We start from the raw sequence: 22,396 nt of genomic DNA, 5'->3' as shown, positions 1-22,396 counted from the left end.
AAGCTGCCGTATGTCCGGATTTTTTTGTTTGCTGGCATGTTTTCTGCTCTCACTGCTTAATGTTGATGAAAGATTTAACAAAGTCGGGATATTTTGATGAGCTGTACGGAACTGGGATTGCAGTTTTACCCCCATAAACTAGTTATTTTAAAGCCATTTTGAATATACCTGTGGCAGTTAATATTTAGAAGAGTTAATAGAACACTGTAAATTTGTAATTTGAATCAAGCTAATCTTTGGTGTATCTGGCTTTGCTTTAATTGTTCTTACTGCAGCATGTGCATTGACATGTGAACTAGCTCATTCAAGACAAGTTTGTTTTTACTTGAAGTGTGGTTGAACCTTTTAATTACCCTTTAGACGAACCCACGGGCTCAGGGAAGTGAAGAGTAGTTTGAGGCATAGTAACATAAGATGACAGGAGAAGTACGGGCTTTTCTCAGCATGGGTTCCCCGTGTCATAATCTTGCAAGCAGATGCACTGATGCTTCACTTCCAAGAAGCCTGGCTGTTCTGGGGGCTTGGGACACCCCCCTCCCAGCCTCTAAATAGAGTCTTTGTTATACTCCAGCTCTCCTTCTGATGTACCAGGATGACAGCATTTGGCTGTCAGCGTGCAATCTGATGATATTTTTTTTGTTGTTCTCTGCTGTTATGTTCTCTGTGCCCTGTCTTCAGAGCTAACTTACTTATGTGGTCCTGTGTATTCAGCTGAGTGCTGGCTCCTGGAGAAGTCATTTAGAAAGGGAAAAGCAGCACATGTCAGCAGCACTGAGCAAGGACACTTATAAGAACTGAAAGTATTACAGTCAGACGTTGTAGCAGTTTCTGAAAGGTTCTTTATAGAGACTTTTAAGTGGGAATGTTTGTTCAAGCAGATTGTTTGTTAGTCTTATTTCCACTTCACTGTTTCAATACAGTACTCTTCTTTCTTCCCCTCCTTCCCTCCTTCTGTTAAATAAGCTAAAGTGAACAGAATGGTATGTTTTGTTTTAGATTGTCCTGTATCTGTCAGGCTTGCTTTAATATCTTTCTGTTTGTTTCTCCACAAGATCGTGGAATTTTTCATCAGAAGTGTTTTACAAGTCCTAGAGGGAGCAAATGGGGGGGCTTAACTCTTATCCTTAAGAATACAAAAGGAAACCATACCTTTAAAGGCAACTGTAAAGAAGTTGCTAGGTTGGAAAATGTAACTTTGTAGAAAGAGGTGAGAGGTTAATGGGTGTACAACAGTGCTCTCCAGAAAAATGGGAATCAAGTCCGTGTGCAAAAGCATAATACATAGCAGAATAAAAAGAAGGGGGGGAAAGAAAGTGATATGAATTAGGGTTAAGGGTTTTAATGTAAATTTGAAACCTAAGGGGAAATAGAAGAGTAGCAGCAAATAGCTAAACTTAACAGATACATTTAAATACTTCTGAAGGCCAAAGGGAATAGTGACGGAGCCTCATAGGCTATGAGCAAATCAGGAAAAAAAGACATTAAAGGAATTAGTCACTTGATGAAATGTTGTGAGTGGCTGAAATGTCTAAACTGGAGGTTCTGGAATGATGTAATGGACAAACATCAAGTTAGAAAGACCAGACCACCTCTTTTCTCAGAGAACAAGAGTATAGGCTGAACTGGCAGGAAAATTATCCAGCCTCATACTAAGAGGCTAAAGCTTAATGACAGCCCGTGTTTGAATGATATAATAGAAAGCTGATGTAAATTGCAGACATAAGGGGCAGGGATATGATAGCAAGTAATTTTTTTTTTCTGCTTTGAAGAAAAGATAAAATTCCATCTGTAGAAATATCAGTACCTTGAAGTTGTTTTGAAGAAGGGAGAGGAGCTCTGGAAAACCAGCAGAGGTAAGTTTAAACAAACCACTCAGTGGAAAACCTCTGCTAAATCTAAAATCTGTAGAACAGTAGGACTGGATGTTATATTGTACCACGTCGTGAATGTCTTTAACTGCATTAAATGTTGTCCAGCCTTAATAATGAATTTTGTGGATAAAAAGTAGAGGTAGTTGAAGGCACGTGACAGCCAGTAAATTTCATCAGAATTAATTTTAAAAGGATATTGATAGTAGGAGGGTATGAAAAAGGGGTGGGAAGTAATGGTAGCTTGGACATTGCATTGTTGCTTCTGTTGATCCATTCTTGTGAGGCAGGAGTAAATGGATTTTAGTGACAGAAGAAATTTTAAGTTGGGATAAAGTGAATACTTTCTTGAAACATAATTAATGCTTGGTGTTGTGAGGAAGCAGAAGCTAAAGGCATTAGAATTGAAAGAAATATGACTACATTCCTGGATGCATATAATCAGTAATAGAGTGTGCCATAAGATTTAGCTAGTTACTAGTTGCCAAAAACTTACTTATGATCTAGTGTAAGTATTCTTTTTCTCTTTTTTGGTTGTTCAGACCGCTTACCAGGCTCAGCGAGAGGATTCATATGTTCCATGAGAAACAAACCATTGTGACACACACAGACCTTTATTTAGTTTATTTGTTTTACAGTCTGTGTATAAAGTTGAGATTAGACCCAAGAGATATGCTACTTTTAGAAATACCCTGTGGCTAAACATCCTGAATGTATTTATCTCAGAGCAAGGCATTGTAAGCCACATCTAGTGCTGAGCTTATGTTTGAAAGCAAATTCACCTGTTGATACATGAAGATGTCATTTTGGCAAACAAGCCACCTTTTGATGGCACACAAACCGCAACTTACCTCTAAGTATAGTCAGATAATAATGCTATAATTAGTGTTAGATTGTTGTGATGTGTCTTTTGCCTGAAGCAGGATGAGATTGCCTCTTAAAAGACGCAGAATTCTTTCACATAGCTTCCACACGATCAGCTCTTTGACTGTCTGTATATTCTTGTTTTACCTTTAGTTTTTGTATTGAGAAATGATCAGAAGGGAAAAGAAGTGTCTTTGTGAATGTGCTGAGTGTTGGGTTTGAGACCTTATGATAGAAGGGATACTAGGTGTAAATGGGATAAGGGAGGCAGAGCGAGCATCATCAGGCTTTAAATTTCCTGTGGATTTCAGCTTGATGCGACTAGTGTGTCAGTATTATGTGATTGACTGGGTGTGGATGTCCAAAGCTAGTACGAAATCAGAGTTTTACTTACTGTTCTTTTGCACACATATCTTGTGTAATGCTGAGTCACAGTAAATTTGTTGAAGGCAAATTTGTCATCAGGGGAGACATGAGGTAGGTTTGGTTTCAGTGCCTGCTGGTATTCACAACCCCAAACAGAAGTGACTTGAAACTACAAAGTTAGCTTAATTAATAATTGGCTTATTTCTTAACCTGATTTGTTTTAAAGTGTCTGGAATTTCTTACCTTCGTGGTATGAAATGCTGAAAAGTGCACTGTTGTTCTCTTGTAAAAAATGTTTAGGCCATGTTAGAATGTTAAAAATGTTAGTGTGATTTCTATTTTCTGACAGATGATGACTGTCGAATAATAGAGATGCCTCTTATTTTTCAAATGCTCTGTTTTTTTTTTAGATACGACCTTACAGAAAATATGTTGTAGGTCAGCTTGTTCTGTAAGTGCAGAGATGACGTACTGTAATCTTAACAGAAATAAAAATGAATCTCTGCTTTAAATGACAGATTACGTTTTAGTTTGGCACACATGAATAAACTTGTTATTTGTGTAGATGGGCACATTAATGTGAGGTTGTGGTTTTTTTTTTCTCATGTTAATATAATCCTATGCAGCTGAAAAGTTTTAATTCCCCATCACTAGTAGCTTTGTTTTATGACTTGTGGGAACTTTTTGGTTTCAGGTTAACTTTGGACTGTGGGGTTACAGAAATTAGGGTGAGGGTCTTTTCATTTAAACTGGTTTATTGTGCTGCAGTGACTTTCAGTGCAGTAAAGGAATTTTGTGTTTGCAGCTCAGATCAGAAAGGCTCAGTTAAAAAATTTGTAGATGCTTTCCTTTTGACCTGGCTTTGAGAGTCAGTTTTTTTTTGCTCTTGCTTAAGTTAAAAGCTTTCTGGAACTTTGAAAGCTGTATCTGCTGCCTTGTTAAGTCAAAGTGGTAACTCAAAGCATCTTGGAAATATCATGCTGATGGTAAATGTATAGTGAAGTGCTGGATACAATGTGTCTAATCTTTTATGACACCCCTGCCCTCCTTGGTAAAACTGTTTTCCAATAAAAATGGTAAATGCACTATTACCTAATCAGTGGTGCTTCTTCAAGAGAAAAAAATGAAAGGGTGAGGAATTTAAACAAGTGTAATCCTTAAACTTTCAACAAATCGACTTACGTGCCCAGTGGTGTGGCTGTCAGTGCACTTGGCTGCTAGTGCAGACTGGTGTGTGAGGCTGGTTTCTGAAACAGCTCCAAGTGTCAGGTAATTTGGTTTCTGGTAGTGTTTGGGTTTGTTTGTGGTTTTGAGTGTAGACTAGGCAGATCAGGGTGCTGGTGAAGATTTTCTGAATGTTACTTGGGGGTATACTCAACTGACTCTTCAAGATTAGTCATTTTGCAGAAATAGCTTTGGTATGGGGGTGGTTTATTTTTATTTTAACCACCTTTTCAGCCCTTTTATTCTGTGGAAGGTGAGGTCACATTGACCAGATATACAAACTTGATATCAGTTGTCCTCAATGCTGTGTAGATAATGCAGTTTATTTTCTCTTTTTTTTGCTTGCTTTTGAGCAACAGTCAGTACTGAGGGGTTTTAATTTGTGATACCAGGCTCCATATTGTACAAAATTGCATGACTTTTCAGGCCTTGTGTTAGTTAAGTTTTGAGATGCTCCCTTTTTTAAGCAAGTATCAGTCCAAGTTGTTAAGTGGTCTACAGCTAGAACATGCCAAATTTGCTATAGATTAGGTGGATTAGTACTTGTTTTGCGATTTCAAAGGTTTATAAATGAGGTAGAACAGAAACAATTGTGAATTAAGGCCTACTTCTGGGCATGGAAGAACCTAATGGGACCAGGAAGCCTGCAAAATAAAGTAGATTTGAAAGATACAGAGATGGACAGCAATTCCATGAAGAAGTCCTCTTTTTCCAGTATTTGTCAGAAAGTCTCTAAAAGTCTGAACCCTGATTCAAGGCTATATTTTGTATTCATGTCTAGCTATGCCTTTTATGTTAAAATTGAGGCTCCTTCTGGCCTTTCAGGTAGTGGAAGACGGTGGTTCTGTTTCTTCTCCATTGTTGTGTGGTGGTTGCCCTAAGAGTGTGAGTCTGCTGCTCTGCAGAGGGAAAAGTGTGTTGTTCCTGCTAGTGAATAGCATTCATGCCTACTGCTGCAGCTTTCTTCCCAAGCCACAGAAAAGGAAATCCACAGGATCGTTTTGTTTCCTTGTTAGTGTTAGGTTTTGATGTATCATCAGCAAAACTTTGCAGGTCTTTACAAATAGTGTTAACTGCTAATTTTGTAGGGCTTGAGACATGTTTCCCAACCCCATTTTACAGCTAGAGGAAGTTAAGCTCAGGTTTTTGAATAATGAAAGATAGCTTTTTGTAGTTGAGATTGTGTATCCTTTTGTCTGGATATCCTGAGCTTTACAAGAGTCTGAAGACATTTGAAATTAGAAAGTTAGCACTCCTATTCCTGAGGTGATATGGGTGTTTCCACTGATGGGTGTTATAGACCTCTGTAACTCAGTATGCTTTGTCAAATAGCTTTGAAAAGAAGCAGATACAGCCTCACCAAAATGTTTATCTGGTTGAGCCATTTTTTCAAACAACAGGAGGTGACAGTAAAAGTCAGTCTGCTGATTTTCTTTCTCTTTTTTCCCCTCAAACAACATTGTCAGCAGTGTAGAGACTTGGTGGATGTGTTTTCATCTCTCTAGGATGATGGTAAATGTAGGGTGTTGTTCTAGTTTTTCCGGGGAGATAACGTGAATCTCAGTTGATGACTTTATTATTAAGACCTGTTGTTGTCTGTCACCTTCAAGAAAGCTGACAGTTTACTTCCACAAGATTTATATACTTCTTTTAGCATCCTGGAAACATTGCCTTAGAATTGCCAAAAAACAAATAAGAAGACCTTTACAAAGGCTACACTTCACTTGGGGGGGAAAAACCCAAATACATTTGTGGCCAAAATGATGGATTTTTAGGGAAGTGCGTTAATGAGAGTAATGGATAACCAAGTGCTGCTTTCAGGATAGTTTTAAAAATTGGATAGATTTTCTAGTCTCTCGCTAAGGCTGTCAGAAGATGATGCATCCTGTAATCAGAGCTCAAACATTTGCCCAGGCTGTGCTGTAGGTGTTTGGAGTGATGTCAAGAAGCATGATTGTGAGGCAGCTTTAATTTTCTAAGAGGTCTCTAGTCCTGTGGCAGAGCCAATAAGCAAACAAGAATTTCCTTGGGAGTAAAGGTTTTGTAGCATAGCTGAACTATTTCTTCCCTTGAATAGTTCCAGCTTCTCTAACTGCTTGGAATTCTGTCTTGGCAGTTCTGTTTCCTGCGTGGGTTGTCCTTTCAGGGCTGACAGTGCCTTTTCATTGTTGCTCTAGCAGCAATCTAAAGTGGAGACAGCAGTTTGGTGGTACAGCAGAGCTCACAAGTATGCTTCCAGTGAGTCCTTTCCTTCTGACAACTGCCTCTGTTAGGAAATGTAGACTGGTAGTATGTCAGATCATGGATCTTCAGGAAAACTTTTTCTATCGCTCACACCGTTTCTTTTCAACTTCCTTGTCAGCCTTAATTTTCAAGTCATCTTGTTCTGATGTGTTTCCACTGGAAAGGAGAATTTCTTGTACAGGTCTACACTTCTGAACTACTTACTTGTTTTTTCTTGTTCCCACTCCTGATTTCAAAGAAGGAAAATTTGTCAAAAACGGGCTTTAATATCAGCAGTGTATTTGGTAATCTTCGTTTCAGTCATCTGGGTTATATATACCATTACGGAGTTCTTGGTTTGTAAAGCCTTTGTTTTTACATCTGGATACCTCTGACATGTGGCATATCCAAGAGTATTAATCACATGGCATTCCTTCTGGCAAAGCTCTTACGTCTAGTAAGAGCGATATCTGATTTAAGAAGGCAGGGAGTTCATTTTTGTTCCTATCTAGATGATTGCTTGGGACAAGGTAGGTCACTGCAGGAAGTCACTGCGTTTTGCAGTGCCTCTGAATTTCTTTGACTTGATGAGCATGGAGAAATGCAGTGCTTTTCTTTTTTCCCAGAAATGTGTGCTTAGAGCACATCTGCATATGGTAGGGTACTTGTCTTGATCAGCAAAAACCGCTGGGGATTGTAATGCAGACGTTCAGGAAGAGGTGGTGTTCTTAGTTTTACTATAGATTATTTTTTCATGGCAGCTAAACTGAGGGGGAGAAAGTGTTTGGGTTTGAGAGGTGCTGCACACAACCCCAAAGAATACACCACAAAAACTCGCTGAGTTGCCAGAGGATTTATCTGAGATGGGTGTATCCAAAATTGTGGAAAATACTCTGCTATGTTTAGGAAAGTAAAGGTGGATAGAACATTTCCATGACGACCACAGATTTTCACCAGAAGTAGCATTACTTTTGATAATGCAGAGAAGATCCAGCCTTTGCTATTTGCTAGGAAGCAATTACCATGGGTGAATGTAAAGTGACCATTGAAAGATTTTCAGTTAAGCCACAACAAAGCTGCTGATAGCAGGTGAGGCAATTTGAAGCTGTTTTGCCTCTGTGGTATAGTCTGGGGGAAAGGCTGCATCCTGAAAAATGGAAGAGGAGATTTATAGCAAACAATCTTTGGATGACTGTAACAGATACCATTGGGTTATTGTATGCTCACACTGAGTAGGTCTAAAGGTGTGGGCTAGATGAACTCCTTGATATGGTCATTGAATTTTTCACCAGTAGTCAGGGAAGTAAAAGTAATGATGAAGAATTGATTTTAGGAGATACTGAGGATATTACGAAAGCTGCTTTTAGTAAGTAACTGGCTTTGATAGGTATACAGGTTAGATAGGCAGGTATATAAAATGGGTATGTGATTGTGTGTTGGGATTTATACTATGAAATAAATTATTGAACTCATTATTAGTTGGATTGAATAGAAAAAACTGTCTTCCCAGTTATTTAGTGGTAGGAATTGGTAGGAAGGCTTTACTCCCAAGTAAAACACAGTGTGCTATTTTTTAAGTGTGCACATTACTCAGAAGGGATTAGTCAGCAAAAGTGAGTTGTCTCGAAAGTCAGAAATGAGAATAGCCAAAAGTTGCATCTAAAGCTTGTAAAAGATGTAATCAAAAGAAAATTCTTGTCAGGCTGTTAGGTAGAGGAGCTAAGGTAAAGTCAGAGAATTTAAGTAATCCTGTGCCTGTATTGCCAATAAATGAAACAATGTAAAGTACAACGGGAGAGGGCTAATAATGCTCAGAGGAAAATGAAAATTATTACCTTAAAGTCAGAAGAGAAATTGATTGAAACTAACACAAAAGTTGGGATATGAGGGAAATGGGTACAGTGAGGAAGAATATGCTTAGGACATTCTGATGGTGGGGTTGGATGGTGTCACTGATGTTCAGAAACCCTGGGGCATCATATGGAGGGGCTATGTAATAGAAATTAGGTGAGAAATTCAGTATTAAGAAATGAATATATTCCCCATCAAAGATTTCTTTAAGAAAGTTAGAGATTGAAACAGAAGGTGGTAAATGATCTCAGGAGTTATCGAAGTCCTGCAGTCCCCAGTAGTGGCAAATACAATCTTGTGAGTTTGAGAAGGCATGTTTCAGGCAAAAACGGAGAATTGGGCCTCCAAGGGTGCTGGAGAGGGACTCTTCATCAGGACTGTAGTGATAGGACAAGGGGAAATGGGTTTAAACTTAAGCAAGAAGAGTTCAGGGTAGATGTAAGGAAGAAGTGCTTTACTGTGAGGGTGGTGAAGCACTGGAACAGGTTGCCCCTTTACCAGAGAAGTGGTGAATGCTCCATCCCTGGCAGTGTTCAGGGCCAGGTTGGACAGAGCCTTGGGTGACATGGTCTAGGGTGAGAAGCCCCTACCATAGCAGGGGGAGTGGAACTAGATGATCTTGAGGTCCTTTCCAACCTGAACCATTCTATGACTCTATAATTACTAATAGTGTCCCAGAAAGCCTGAGGTTGGGCTCACAGAAAGCCTTATCTGTGCTGCTGTTTGTGCCTGTGTTTATTTATATTTAAGGGCAGATTGCTGCAAAACTATTTTCTTGTTAGGCATGTCCTTTGAGCTCATGATTGTCCATCTGATGTTTGAGTTAATTTTGCTGATTCTATGACATACCAAACATGTATTTCAAAATGTTTTAGAAACAAAAGAAATATTTTACTCTTGAGTATTTGTTAGTCTGAACTTCTTTTCACTGTTAAAATTCAAGGCTTCCCCAACTAGTTTGCATATTTAATGTACAGGTAGTAGTCAGTTAAACTGAAAATGGAAGAAAATGTTACTGCCAAGCATATTGCAAGAAGCACAAGCATTGTCAGCTCAGACTCTAAAAAAGAAAAAAAAAGGTGAAGTAAGCGGTCCCTAAGCTCTAAGGAATGATGTAGGGAACTTCTGGTCTAATGAGATTTATCTTTTTGTAGGACCTCTATTTAAAAAAAACAAAAAGGCCATTTCAGGAAGAGCCTTTTCAGCAGAATTAGGCTGAATTACTTTCCTGTATGCTCAGGTTTTTATGTTTCACTTTCATTCGGTGCGATTTGTGACTGGCTGATATTGAACACAGTAGTTTTGTGTCCCTTACCAGTTTTTTAAATCCCGGTTGGCAGAATCCAGTAACATTTGAAGTGATGTGTTATGTCTTCGATGAAAGTCAGTTCTGATCATTTGGAATTCTTACAAATGGTTGTCAGGTAGCAGCAACTTCAAAAGAGGCTCTAATAAGAAGCACATTTGGGTATCCTTTTTTTAAATCTCTTAAAACTCTTTGTGCTAACTGAAAGAAGAGGAGCTGCAGACTCAGTTACACCTTTGGTGTATTTTAAATAGGAAACCTAAGATGATGAGAGTCTGTATACACTTGTGTTGCTCCATTTTAAAGTAAAAAGTGCACAGGAGATCATTTATCACCTGGTTATTCTGTGCTTGTGGAATTAGAGGTAGGTGACACATTTAATATAACACATTAGGGCATTCGTAAAAAGACCTTTAAAAGCCACATAGCATAGTTTCCTAAATCTTGTACTACAGAGTTGCAGATACTTGCAGTTTATTGGAGATTCTGTATCTGTATGAAGGTGCATGGGAATCCCAGTCTTTTTTGGATTTAAAGGGGGGATGTAAGGAGAGAAGTACCAGCAGAACAGAGCACTTCAAGACCTGATATACACCCCGTTGATTTAAGGGGAGTAGGGGAGTAGTCTTTCCACACAGTTCTACAGCTACTGTTTTATGCTAAGTAACTCCAAAGTGCAGCACTGTACATGTGAAAATCATCATGGGTAGCTATAAATGCTGATCTACTGAGTTACATAAGACAATACTTGGAAGCCAGTGGCTGAAAAAAGGCCCTTCTAGATAAGCAGTGAGTGGCAGGATTAGAGGCTGCAGGTGTGGAGGAGGGGAAGAACAGTACTGCTGCCTTTTGCAGGAGTGAGCATTTTTGGTGGTTAAACCATCCTCACCTAAAATTTAACTCTCAATTTAATTTTTCTTGTAGACGTTGTCTGGATAGAAGGAACACGGGATTGTGTCGAATTAACTTAAAGTGTGGATTTGGAGGGAAAAAAAAAGGCTGCTGTACTGACTTGCAAACTGAATTAAACTAAAAAGCTAAGACCCCCTCATTTCTGAGTGAGTGTGGGTTATACAATTAGTTTGGCTAACTTTCTGTGTGGAGAAGTGTTAAGATTTATTAGTGTGGTTTTCTTTTAAGCCCAGGTTGTGTGCTCTGCCTAACAGATCTCAGTTCCTTCTTAATAAAATATTTCACTTTCTGATGCCTTGCAGCCTTGGAAAGTAAAATGAAGATTTGTTGATCTGATGTGAAGAACTAGCACATCAAAGTGACAGTTCTGTGAAATTTTGCTTTACACCTTCCAAGTTATTGTAAAATAAGTGATGAGATATAGAAGTGGCTAGAAGTGCTTGGCTAACGGATTGAGATGGAGACAGGGTATAAAATGCTGTACTGTTGAATAGGAATTCTTTTCTGACTTCTCTTTTTTTTTTAATTGCTTTGTAAAGGAACCATGACGACCTCAGGAAAAGAGAATTTCCGACTGAAGAGCTACAAGAACAAATCTCTAAATCCTGATGAGATGCGTCGCAGGCGGGAGGAAGAGGGTCTGCAGCTACGGAAGCAAAAGAGAGAGGAACAGGTACTGTACTACAGTTGGGGTAACTGTAACCAGTCCTTAAACAGTCTTGTCTTGCACCGTCTCTGGCTCTTTGCTTCTCCCAAGCCCCTTGTTAGTTGTTCCTGCCCAGTGAAATTCATACATAGTCTGAAATCAGTCACCTGCAGACCTCACTGCCTCTTCTGCAGGCTTTACAGAACTGTGCTCCTCATTCACTGAAGTGTAAGACTGGCCAGAGCAACTTAAAGGTGATTTGAACAAAGCTGTCTGACCTTGCACAGCTTGCACTGAGGGCGACTTGGGAGTCTGGTTTGTTTTTTGTTTAGGTTTTGGCAGTTTTTTTCTTCCCCTCACCCCCTGAGTTGTGCTGTCTCTAATCCCTGTTCGAAGAGTGGGAAGCTGGTGTGAAATGGAAGGAAACATTGCAGTTAGAATAGGAGCAGAATGCCTCACCAAGTCCTTATAAGTTGCAGTAATGATTTTCTTGAGGGAAGAAATAAGTTATTGACCTCATTCTTCTCAGTTTTTTGTCTTTAAGTTTCAGTTCATGAAGTAAAAAAAAGCTCAGGCTATGTTTATACTCATAAGGCTGGTACCTTAAGTAGTGGATTTAATATATCTTGTATGCAAAGTGATCAAGAAGAAGATGCTTGGAAAAGAAGCTTCTCTGCCTCCTCATGTCTTGCTGGTTCTTACAACTTTGTTCGCACTGCCAGGTGGCGGGTGTTCTGCAGGTTTCTATCTTATCAGGAAACAGCAGCACTAACAAGATGTAATGGTTTAAGCTCAGCTGGCAACTAAGTACCACACAGCTGCTCTCTCACTCTCCTTCCCCCCTATTGGAATGGGGAGGAGAATCAGAAAAAAGGTGAAAACCCCATGGGTTGAGATAAGAACACTTTGATAATTGAAATAAAAGTATAATAATAATAGGAAATAGAGGAAGGAATAAGCCCTGCCAGTGATGCACAATGCAGTTGCTCACCACCTGCTGATACTCAGCCTCTACCTGAGCACCAATAGGCCCCTTCAGGTAACTCCCCACAGTTTCTATACTGGGCATGACATGCTGTGGGATGGAATACCCCTTTGGCTAGTTTGGATCAGGTGTCTTGTCTCTCCTCCCTCCTGGCTTCTTGTGCCCCTCCTCACTGGCATGAGAGCATGAGAAACTGAAAAGTCCTTGACCAGAATAAGTACTACTTAGCAACAACTAAAACATTGGTGTGTTATCAGCGTTTTTCTCAGACTAAAGCCAAAACACAGCACTGCACCAGATACTAGGAAGATAATAAACTCTATCCCAACCAAAACCAGGACACAAGACATGATGAAAAGCATCTTCTGATAAAAACAGGTAGCCCTGAACAGTTCTTTTTGTTCTTAGTTGTGTTCATTGGAAGCATTAGGGGATTAGTTCAATTTCAAATAAAACTATAATGGAACCCTTTTCATCAGTGTTGAGGTTTCTGGAGTTAGAATGAAGATAGCGTGTTTTCAGTGGTAGGCCAGGTCTAATCTATTCTGTCCAATATTGTTTTCAGTGTCAATACCAGATGCTGTCAAGGCAAGACAGGGAGATTTCTAGGAGGGAATTACAATACTTCCTGTTGATTTTGCTCGGTATGTGCAGGTAGTATTTCCAAACTATTGGTTGCACAGAGTGCCATGGGTCTTCGTACGTAATACTAAATTAGGAAAATGATGAGTCATTTTCTGTCTTACTCGTGCCTCTGAACACTGTGGAGCAGATAACCACAGGTTGGCTAAATAAAACTTGTGGCAGTATTTCCTTCTGTTAAGGAAAGTTTTTAGTCCTAACTGGACTAACAGTGGAGCAGAAGTGGAGCCGCAAGCAGAGCCTGCAGCTCTGCAGTTTTGGACCCTATATAGTTGCTTCTCTTTTATGTATTTGGCACATGGCTGATTGAAGTTTGTATGTGTTTTGGTTTGAGATTGTATTTGAGCACATTTGTTGAGCTCGAGTGGGCACATCATACAGTAGCTTAGAAGGAATAACATTCTGTAAGGATGCCTGTCACTGATCTGGTGTTGCTGTGGACTTGGCAGTTTCATGTGTTTTTACTGTTTCCTCTCCATCCTCTCTGGAGAGGAGAGTAACAACAGCAGGTCTGTTGTCAGGTCTCTGTCTTGCCTGTCTGTACTGGTGCATGTCTGACATGGTTCAGTGCTGCAGCCCTGCCTCCTGAACTCAACAGGCCAAGCGACACCCCAAAAGCCATCTTGTTATTGCGAATATTCCTTCCAGTGGGACAGTTGGATTAAGGGGAGAAGTTGTAGCCTCTCTAGCTCTACTCATGACATCCCACACTGGGTATTTTCTCTGAAGTGGTAGTAGCAACCAAATACTGTTCATCCCAGTATAATTTCAGTCCTATGTGATCATCCTCCAAAGCCCTCTCATTCTGGCTTCTGCATGTGATCTACAAAGATCTGTTACACACTGCAGTTTTTCAGGTCTTTTGAGTCCTCAGCAAGAAAACACTTGTCCAGAAGCTATAGGTGTCTTGTAGGTGGAGCCCATTGCTGTTTTCATTTACTCCATGACTAAACGTTCTTCATTACCGTGAAGAGGAGCCGTGTAGCCAGTGTATTAGCTTCTTTCAGGTGATAGCATATGTCGTTTTTTTTTTATTGCAGCCTGGTATTTACTATATATCTTAAATACTTTATCTCTTTAGCTGTTTAAACGCCGAAATGTTGCAACAGCTGAGGAAGAGGCAGAGGAGGAAGTGATGTCAGATGGTGGCTTCCATGAGGCTCAGATGAACAACATGGAGATGACTTCTGTAAGTGATGAGAAAGGAATACACAGTTTGTTGAAACTGGGGAGGCTTGTTGTGCAGTGACTTGAGGGGAGTGGAATTTAGAAGACAACTCGTAAACATCTGTCTCAGTCAACTGCCTTAAAACAGATTACGTGAGAGAAGAATATTATAGACAGTGGTTGCTTGGTGGATATACTTTCAAGTGAAAGAAAAAGTCATTGTTCCAGGCAGACTGATTACTTCCAATATGAGTGATTATGGATAATATTTTATGATGACAAACTATTGCCCAGGGTTGGGGTTTTTTAATCTGAATTTCATAATGCTTGAAATTTGAAAATACAAACCAGATAATGTATTATTGCTGTTTACAAAGTAAGAAGAGGCTCAGTGGAAATCTTTGTTAGTGGACTTTGAGGGGCAGCCATTTTTAGCCAGGATGTTGGAAATACAGCTAAACCTAGCTTATCTATGTGCATGTGTCCTAAACTCCCTTCCAAGCCAGAGTTTCTCCCTAGAGATAAAACTTTTAGTGCAAATTAGACTTTTCTGCTTTCTCCCTGTTTCTCTACCATGGTTCTCTCCCTAGAAAGAAAAATGGTAAGGGATTTGGGCTATACCAGAGAGGTTTAAGGAAAGTGCAGTCCTCACTTTAAAGTCTGATTACTGGTCTTCATCCTTTTGTTTGTACTCAGAGTATAAAAAAGTTTTCTTAGAAATCAGTTTGGATTTGGTTTCTGTTGGGTGTTACACCACCTTAGAAAACTACACAGTAACAGAGAAATGCCTGTGAACAATGGGGTAGGTCACTAATAGAATGTATTAGTTTACCCTTCAAGATAGCCTTTATATGTCAGACAAGTCCTAAATACCACTTAATCATTTGTTTGGAAGCATGTATTAAATGAATAGTTAGTAAAAGTAAGGAAAGGAGCCTATCTAATTGTGATACTACCGTTATACAGTTTATTTCAAATATCATTCATTTCAGGGTCTTAACAGTTGCTGTTAGCTGTTACAGACAGCGCTTAAGTATTTTCAGCACTGTTACTGTGTGTCTGTCTATCTAACAGTTTGGATCAGATCTGTCTTAAGGATTTAGATACAAAGAAGTGGAAGAAAAAAATCTGACTTTCCTTATTCTTCTTACATGGGTTTATGTGTACAATGAAAAGAATGTCAGATTTTTACCTGGCATAAGAAAGGTCACTGATTTAATTTAGATTCCTTAGTGGAAACATCAGTATTATGGAAAATTTAATACTCTTACTTGATAATGATGACAAGCATTAGGTTTGTCAACTCCTCTAAAAGTGACAGGTCCTGTACATTTTGGTGTAAGAGAATGAGTCAAAATGTACATGTTACAGAAACCTAAACAACAGCATACTTGAAGTGGTGTTCTTGCATAACAGTAATTGCTATTCCAATTTAAACTGCCTTGTGTCAAAGTGGACAATTTTACATTAGTGTTAGAGGAGGGGAGAGAGGAAAGAAAGGGGAGAGAATATTGGTGAGACATTCTGAAGAGTGATTGTGGCGTTTTGGTTTTTGTTTTTTTTTTTCCTCTATGCAAAGTAAAACTTGAATTTTGGCTTCCAGAAAGAAAAGACTACATTTAAGAAAGATACTGCTTATGTAGATGTAAATAAGTTTGTACTTTAATAAATGTATTTGTAATGTAAATTTATTTATATTTTAAACTCATTTGTTTTTCATCATGGTCTTATGTGTTTACTCAGTAAGAGATAAAATTAATACTGGTTTAGCAAACATTGTAACCTTTTTACCATTAATTTCAGATTTTGTTTTCGCTCTTGCTCCCTATCACTTTCATTCTGTTTTCCCCCACCTGAATCCTAGAGTGCAGTCATCACCTCTGATATGATTGAGATGATTTTCTCCAATAGTCCAGAACAACAGCTTTCAGCCACCCAGAAGTTCCGAAAGCTTCTTTCTAAAGGTAAGGGCTGAAATTACTTGGAGAAAATGTTAAAATGTCCCTGGCACGTGTTTTTGCTTTGACAGCAATAAAGACTGAGTTTCATACAGAATTTGGGGGTGAAGCTCTGTTTGCAAAATGGCAGCGAGATGTATATAATAGTCCTTTCCTTGTGATTTTCTTGTGTAACTATTAAGTGATGCAGACATGATGTCTACTCTTGGGTGTAAGTTTAAATATTGTAGGTGGTGTCTCCATGGCTAAAATATGCTGATATAGCGATGTTTCTCTGCATGTGTGCATGCCAGAGTGATTTCACAGAACTGCTGTTGTGAAGTAGGTATGCTTGAGTGCATTAGTGGTTTTAGTCATGTTACTTCATTACCTCAAAATTCAGGCTGGAGTCTTCCTATGGTGACAGATAGGAGTTCATTGTCTTTTAGTAAAGCTAAAGTAGTATTGTAGGAAAAAAACACTCTCAGAAAAGAGGAGTAGTCAGTATGTCAGTGGATATTATTTTGATGAATTTGAGAATTTCCCTACAAATAAATGAATGTATCTAACTTGCTCTTTATTTTACACAGAACCAAATCCCCCAATAGATGAAGTCATAAGCACACCAGGAGTGGTGGCCAGGTTTGTGGAGTTCCTCAAACGAAAAGAAAACTGTACATTACAGGTATACAAATATAAATATGTCTTCCTATATTAGAAAGGCATTTGGTGGTGAAAGTTGGTAGAAAAAGAAGTCAAATATTTGTTTAATTAGCTTTACTTCTCTCTTTCTTCACTAGGTTAAAAATGCTATTTTAACTGTGGAATTTTTGTAGCAAGACCTCTGGGGACAGGGCTGAGAGATAAGACCTCTTGAGTTGCTATGATGGGGTCTTTCCACTTCATCATGTAACAAAAACAGAGTTTGAAATTTGGACCTCAACAGATGAAAAGCTATCAAACTAAACTTTAGTGTTTGTCTTTTTTGTTCTAATTGAAAACAGTTTTATATCTTTAAAATAATGACTTAATTTTTTGATTAAATTAAAGGAAGTTTAGAATTGGAATCTGTAATGATAAACATAGAAATCTTGAAACTTGCTTTGATGGCAAAAACTAAATTGTATCTGCTACAGTGGTGGCTAATTTGTTTTGACGTTGCTTCTCATTTCCAGCTGTCCCTTTTTCTGATCAGAGTTCTTTCTTCTGGGGTAGTAGGAAATGCAAGAAAAGGAATCATTTAGTAAAAGAAAAAAATGTTAACAGGTAACCATTAAATACAATATATAGGTTAGAGTCAGTGTTTTTCAAAATGTGTAAGGCATTTTTTAATGCCATGTGATGTCCAAATTTTGGTGAGTGGAGATACACAAAAAAAATGGATACTTTTTTTTTCTTGAACAGTGGAAAAGAAGTATCATTTAGAGGAATTACTTTTCAAATTGATATCCACAGAATTGCAGATGTCTGTTAGCTACCTTTGAAGAGTCTGTGGGAGTAACTGTATGAGATGTATCTGTAAGAGTATGTATCAGATTTAAGCCAGTTGATTTGCAGCTCCAGGAGAAAGTTTATAAGTGGTCTGATGTAAAAATGGTGGAATGCCTTTTATTACTGATAGGACTCTAGCATGGAAACATAAGACAGGCAGATAAAGGGGAGCAAGCTTCCCTTTTTCAAGGGCATATTTGAATAATAAGGGAAAATAAAGGTAGAGGATACTTCATCAAATGCATATGTATCTAGTTTAAAAAAACTTCAGAAGCAATTGTAGACTGAGTCAAATTACTGTGGCCTTACTGGTGTAATGTGTATTGTATTAATTTTTACACAGAAAAGGCAAAAATCAAATTGAAACTTCCAGGCTTTTCCTAAAGTTTGAAACAAAGCATTTAAAATATAAACCTGAATACATTTCTCATGATAGTCCATTCCAACTGATCCATTTTCCATCGTCTTGCCAAATTTGCCTACCAGCTTGACAGCTCAGGGACTGCAGGTGGAACTTTTTTTGCTGTGAACAATTAGGAAGTTGGTCTTGACCTGACTTTTTAATACTTGTTTTTGCTTTGTCAGTGTTTCTAGAACTGTTCCTTGGCACAGGCAAAGATTGGGTGTGCTGTTCTAGGCATTTCAGTGTCCAGCCTAGCTGTAGAAGGACAGGATTTTTCAGTTCATTCTGGAAACAGTGAAATATATTTTTGCTCAGATACTATAGGTATGGTGAATTGAATATGGCAACTCTTCTGTGTTGATGAACTTGGAACTTTATGTAGCTTTATGCTCTGGTTTTCTCCTGTGTTGTCAATGAGAATATCTGGTAAAAAGTAGGTTTCTAGTATCAGCGGTAGGAAAGCATAATTTGTCTGGAATTTCTCTGTATGGTTTTTACTAAGCAATTTTAAGACTTAAAAAGGTCCCCTTTCTCCATGATTACTGAAGCCTTATGTGAACGAGTAAATTTGTCTGAAGTGCAAAATCTTTTTGTGATGGAGATGGAAATCTTAAGAACAGAACAGTACTACACAGGTACAATGATCATCCCTTGGTTGAGGTTTTCGTCCTGTTAACGAACTTCAGTTGTCATGAAGTACTTTGATTTTCCATCCGTTGCCGTTTGTGTGTGGCTTTTCCTTAGTTTATACATCATGGAGCATCAGGTATCCAGCTGTGGAGAGGGAAGAGAAAAACTGTCACTCTGCTGACCTTTCTGTAACCTACACCATCTGAAATGTTAAGTGGTCCTCACACAAGGGCATCATGTAATTTGCCCTTGATTCTAATTAGGAAAAGTTCACTTTAACAGAACTTCATTTCACAAAAGGTGGGGAGATCTTATGACTAGTTTATATAATCCAAACTTACTTTACAAATATTGGAAGTACAGATTTGAGCAAGAAGTCTATGCTATTTGGTCTTACATTTGTTTGAACGGTTTATATATGGTGTTTCTTCTCCGTGTGAGTTTGCGAGTTGTGAGTGGTTCAGCCTGGTGACATCCATTAGGAAGCCAAAGGTTAAGTTCTCAAATATGAATAAGAAAACTCTGTGGTTGAAAGATGACTAATAATCCTGTTAATACTGCCTCACAAAACACTGGATGCTTACTTCAGAGAAAGTAAAATTACAGGAAAGCCCATACACTTTGTTGTCCTTAAGCTCTCACCTAAACGTTTTGCTTTGAGTTCTGAATGATGAGTGTTGCAGTTTTGACATCGTATGTTTCTGCTTTATTACAGCCCATAATTTTGTGTATTATAGCAATGTATTTTGGAATCGTTTATCCTGGTCACATTTTACCAGGAGATAATTTCTCCTTTAGTTCTTCAGGAGGGGAGGATTTTTAAAACTGATGTCTTTAATAACTAGTAACACTTAAAAATGAAAAACTTTGCACAATTCCTAGGCTTCATTGTGGAATTCTTATTTCATGCCCTTTTCAGGATTCTCTGTGTTTCCTTAGCAGGAATTGCTTCTATGGTTAAATCCTAAATATAAGTCCTTGCTGCTCTTCAGAGATAGCTAGACTTGGAAACTGTATCAGGATTTTCACTGGAATACTGCTGGATCAGTATCAGTTTAATAAAATTCATTAGCAGTGTCAAAATGGGTCATTTGTAGCATACAAGTGTCCACTTTCACTGTTTGTTGAATTTTGCCTTTTCATTCATCTTTTAGCAGTCTTTCGTTCTCTAGATTCTGAATGTATTTGATAGGATTTAGTGTAGTGTAGTAATTTTTTGACTGAAAAACATGCAGAAATCTTCCAGAATCTAGATTTCTAGAATGTATTTTCTGAGGTCTGTCTCAGGTAGTGTTAAAATTTGCATTTCAGCTTTGCATTTCTTAAGTTGAAGTAAAGCCATCATACAGTAATAACTTGTGGCAGCACTAATGATCACCAGAGTTTGAGAGGAGTATTTTACTGTAGTTGCAGAGTTCTGCCAGATTGTGATCATGAAGCTGGTGGGGTTTTTTGTTTGTTTATTTAAATCTCTTTTTCTTATTTGTATTTTTTTTTTTAATGGCTTTTATCTGCTTTATATCCATCAAGTTCTGTCAGTGTCTCTGCATCTTCAGGAGAATCATTGCTAATTCAGTGAATGCAGGTATCAGATATCTTGTGGGAAGACTCAGTTTTTGTGTGTAAGTTCTTAGTTGGTAAGGAGAGGTAGTAGAACAGACCACAGGCAATAGATTTGCATAGCAAGAAAATAGTATTTGAAAAAGCACAGCAAACCTGATCTTGTTCTCATAAGGAACTTCTGCCAGTCTTGATTTCAAGTGATATTAAGACTTAACTGTGATTCTCAGACTTTGCAAATTGTCTGTGTTGGTTAGTAATATGTCATGCTTTCCCTACACACTTCTTTCCGTCTGTAAGACATTTGGTCTTCAGTCTTGGTGAGGCATGGAAGGCTCCTCGTAAACTGCCTTTTGTGCTTGTTTTCCAGTTTGAAGCTGCGTGGGTGCTGACAAATATTGCCTCTGGAAATTCCCTTCAGACTCGGATAGTGATCCAAGCAGGAGCTGTCCCCATCTTCATAGAGCTGCTTAGTTCAGAGTTTGAAGATGTACAGGAACAGGTAAAGATAGAAAATGATGTTGTGGTTGGTTTTTTTTATGTGTGTGTCTGGTGGTTTGTGGGTTTGTGTGTTTTTTAATTCCATCCCCAGAATGGAACAAGGCTGTCTTGTGAGAAAGCCTGTAGAGGAAATGGCATTGTCGTTGTACCTAGTATGTGTTAAGATATCTACGCAAGTATTTTTCTGGAAATGATGCATTTAACCACAGCCAAGAGGGTAGTGCATTTTGGTCTCTTAACAGGTTAATATTTTTCTGTGTATTGAAGAATTTAAAAAGCCTTGTTTAAAAAAATTGCTTTAGAGATAGAAAGTTCATGTTTGTTTCTCTTGCAGATAAAGCATGAATGGAAATGGTACTTTGTTCTCTACAGAGAAAACTAGTTTGTTCTTTACATTCCTTATAGAGTATATGTATATACTTCTAAGGCCCAACGGGATCAGTGTAAAGCACAGAGCAAACATTTGACTCAGTAATTTCTGCATGAGGTCCATAACTTATGTTTGACCAAGAATGTATTTCAGGCATATAATCTGGCTTTGAAGACTAAAGGTGATGAAATATGAATTGTGTTAACGAATAAGAGTTTCAGCTAATATTAATCCTGACTTGAAAGTATGTACCTTTACTTTACAAATTTAAGTAGCTTTGGGTCCAGGTATTTTCTTTTGTTTCATTGTCCATTCAATCAGTAAGCTCTGTTTTTTTTTTTTTCCCTATAGCTACTTGTGGTCCATAGATGAAGCTTTTCTTAAGGAAATGAAATTGAGCTCTGAGTTCTCATTATAAGGGTATTTCTGTGATGATCTGTTTGTTTTTTGGTGACCCTTTTCTGAGCATTGATTTGATCAGTATCTTTTCATGGTGGTGAAGTTACAAGCACTGGATATTCCAGTAGCACTCTTCCAGCACAGTGCTGTTTGCAGAGATAGTACTTCATTTTCATTTCTACTTGATACTTTGGTGTGTAAATATCCAAGATACTTTTGCGGATTCTTTGACCAGAAGCTGGCTGCAAGCTCAGGTTAAGATGATTATCCAGATTGATCCATTGTTCTTTTCAGTCACTGACTCCAGGGTTCAGTTCTCCATCCTGTGTGACCTCTGTTCTCTGTTGCTAGATGTCTGACCTTGCATTTGACTGTATTGAGATGCATGATTGGAAGAGTCCCCAGCTCATAAGCATTGGATTGCTCTGTTTTACTTGTCTCTCTTTCTTACAACTGGCTAAGAATGCACATACTTAAAGCTGCCTGACATTTTCTGCAAGACAGATAGGATCTCCCCCCCCAGTTGCTTATAGCTCTCTAGTTCTTCTGTTCTGCAACTTTCCATTTTCATTGGTCTGTCTCAGGCTGAATTATTTTTGAAAAGGTTTTTAAAGATAAACTTAATTCAGGTGCTTGAAAAAATGGAATTATATTAAAGGAAATAACATGGGGGATTGTCTTTATTTATTTTAACTTTCTTTGAGGAAATGAGTCTGTTGTTGTAGAAACTAGAAATGGGATAGGGAGCTTGCCAAAATGGCAGGCAAATGCTATGTTCTGCCCATGTGGAAATCCATCCAGACTTAGCTATACAGTGCTTTTTAAATGTTTTGGGGGTTGAAATTGGTGGTATTAGTTTCCAAATTCAGTGATCACTTGTACAGCGCTGTTCCTGCAGAATGATAGGTGCTTTAAGTGTGGTAAGGGCTGCTCCATTTTTATTTTGCTCCTAATGGTCTTCAGTACAGAGCTAACTTGGTTTTTTTACTAGGTGGTTGTCATCCCTGCTGATGTTCAGAGAGCAGGTGGGAAGACCGAACCTCTTTAGAAT

At 38.4% G+C, this 22,396-nt stretch overlaps 1 protein-coding gene across 2 annotated transcripts in view; it reads left to right on the top strand.

Annotated features, from left to right (window-relative positions):
- KPNA1 (karyopherin subunit alpha 1) overlaps window positions 1–22,396 on the top strand; it is a 52,063-nt gene that overhangs the window by 1,071 nt on the left and 28,596 nt on the right. For both annotated transcript variants that reach the window (XM_061454107.1, XM_061454108.1), the window contains exons 2-6: window positions 11,154–11,287; window positions 13,969–14,076; window positions 15,919–16,018; window positions 16,582–16,676; window positions 20,446–20,577. In XM_061454107.1, the coding sequence (XP_061310091.1) occupies window positions 11,159–11,287; window positions 13,969–14,076; window positions 15,919–16,018; window positions 16,582–16,676; window positions 20,446–20,577 (564 nt within the window). In that variant the 5' untranslated portion in view covers window positions 11,154–11,158. The remainder of the gene's footprint in view (window positions 1–11,153; window positions 11,288–13,968; window positions 14,077–15,918; window positions 16,019–16,581; window positions 16,677–20,445; window positions 20,578–22,396) is intronic.

Source organism: Pezoporus flaviventris, unplaced genomic scaffold (genome assembly GCF_033815535.1).
Source record: "Pezoporus flaviventris isolate CSIRO_AGI_PZ_B2104156 unplaced genomic scaffold, CSIRO_AGI_Pfla_v1 ptg000015l, whole genome shotgun sequence".
Lineage (NCBI taxonomy): Eukaryota > Metazoa > Chordata > Aves > Psittaciformes > Psittacidae > Pezoporus > Pezoporus flaviventris.
The sequence above is the reverse complement of the archived record's forward strand: the minus strand, read 5'-3'. Positions and strand labels throughout refer to the sequence as shown.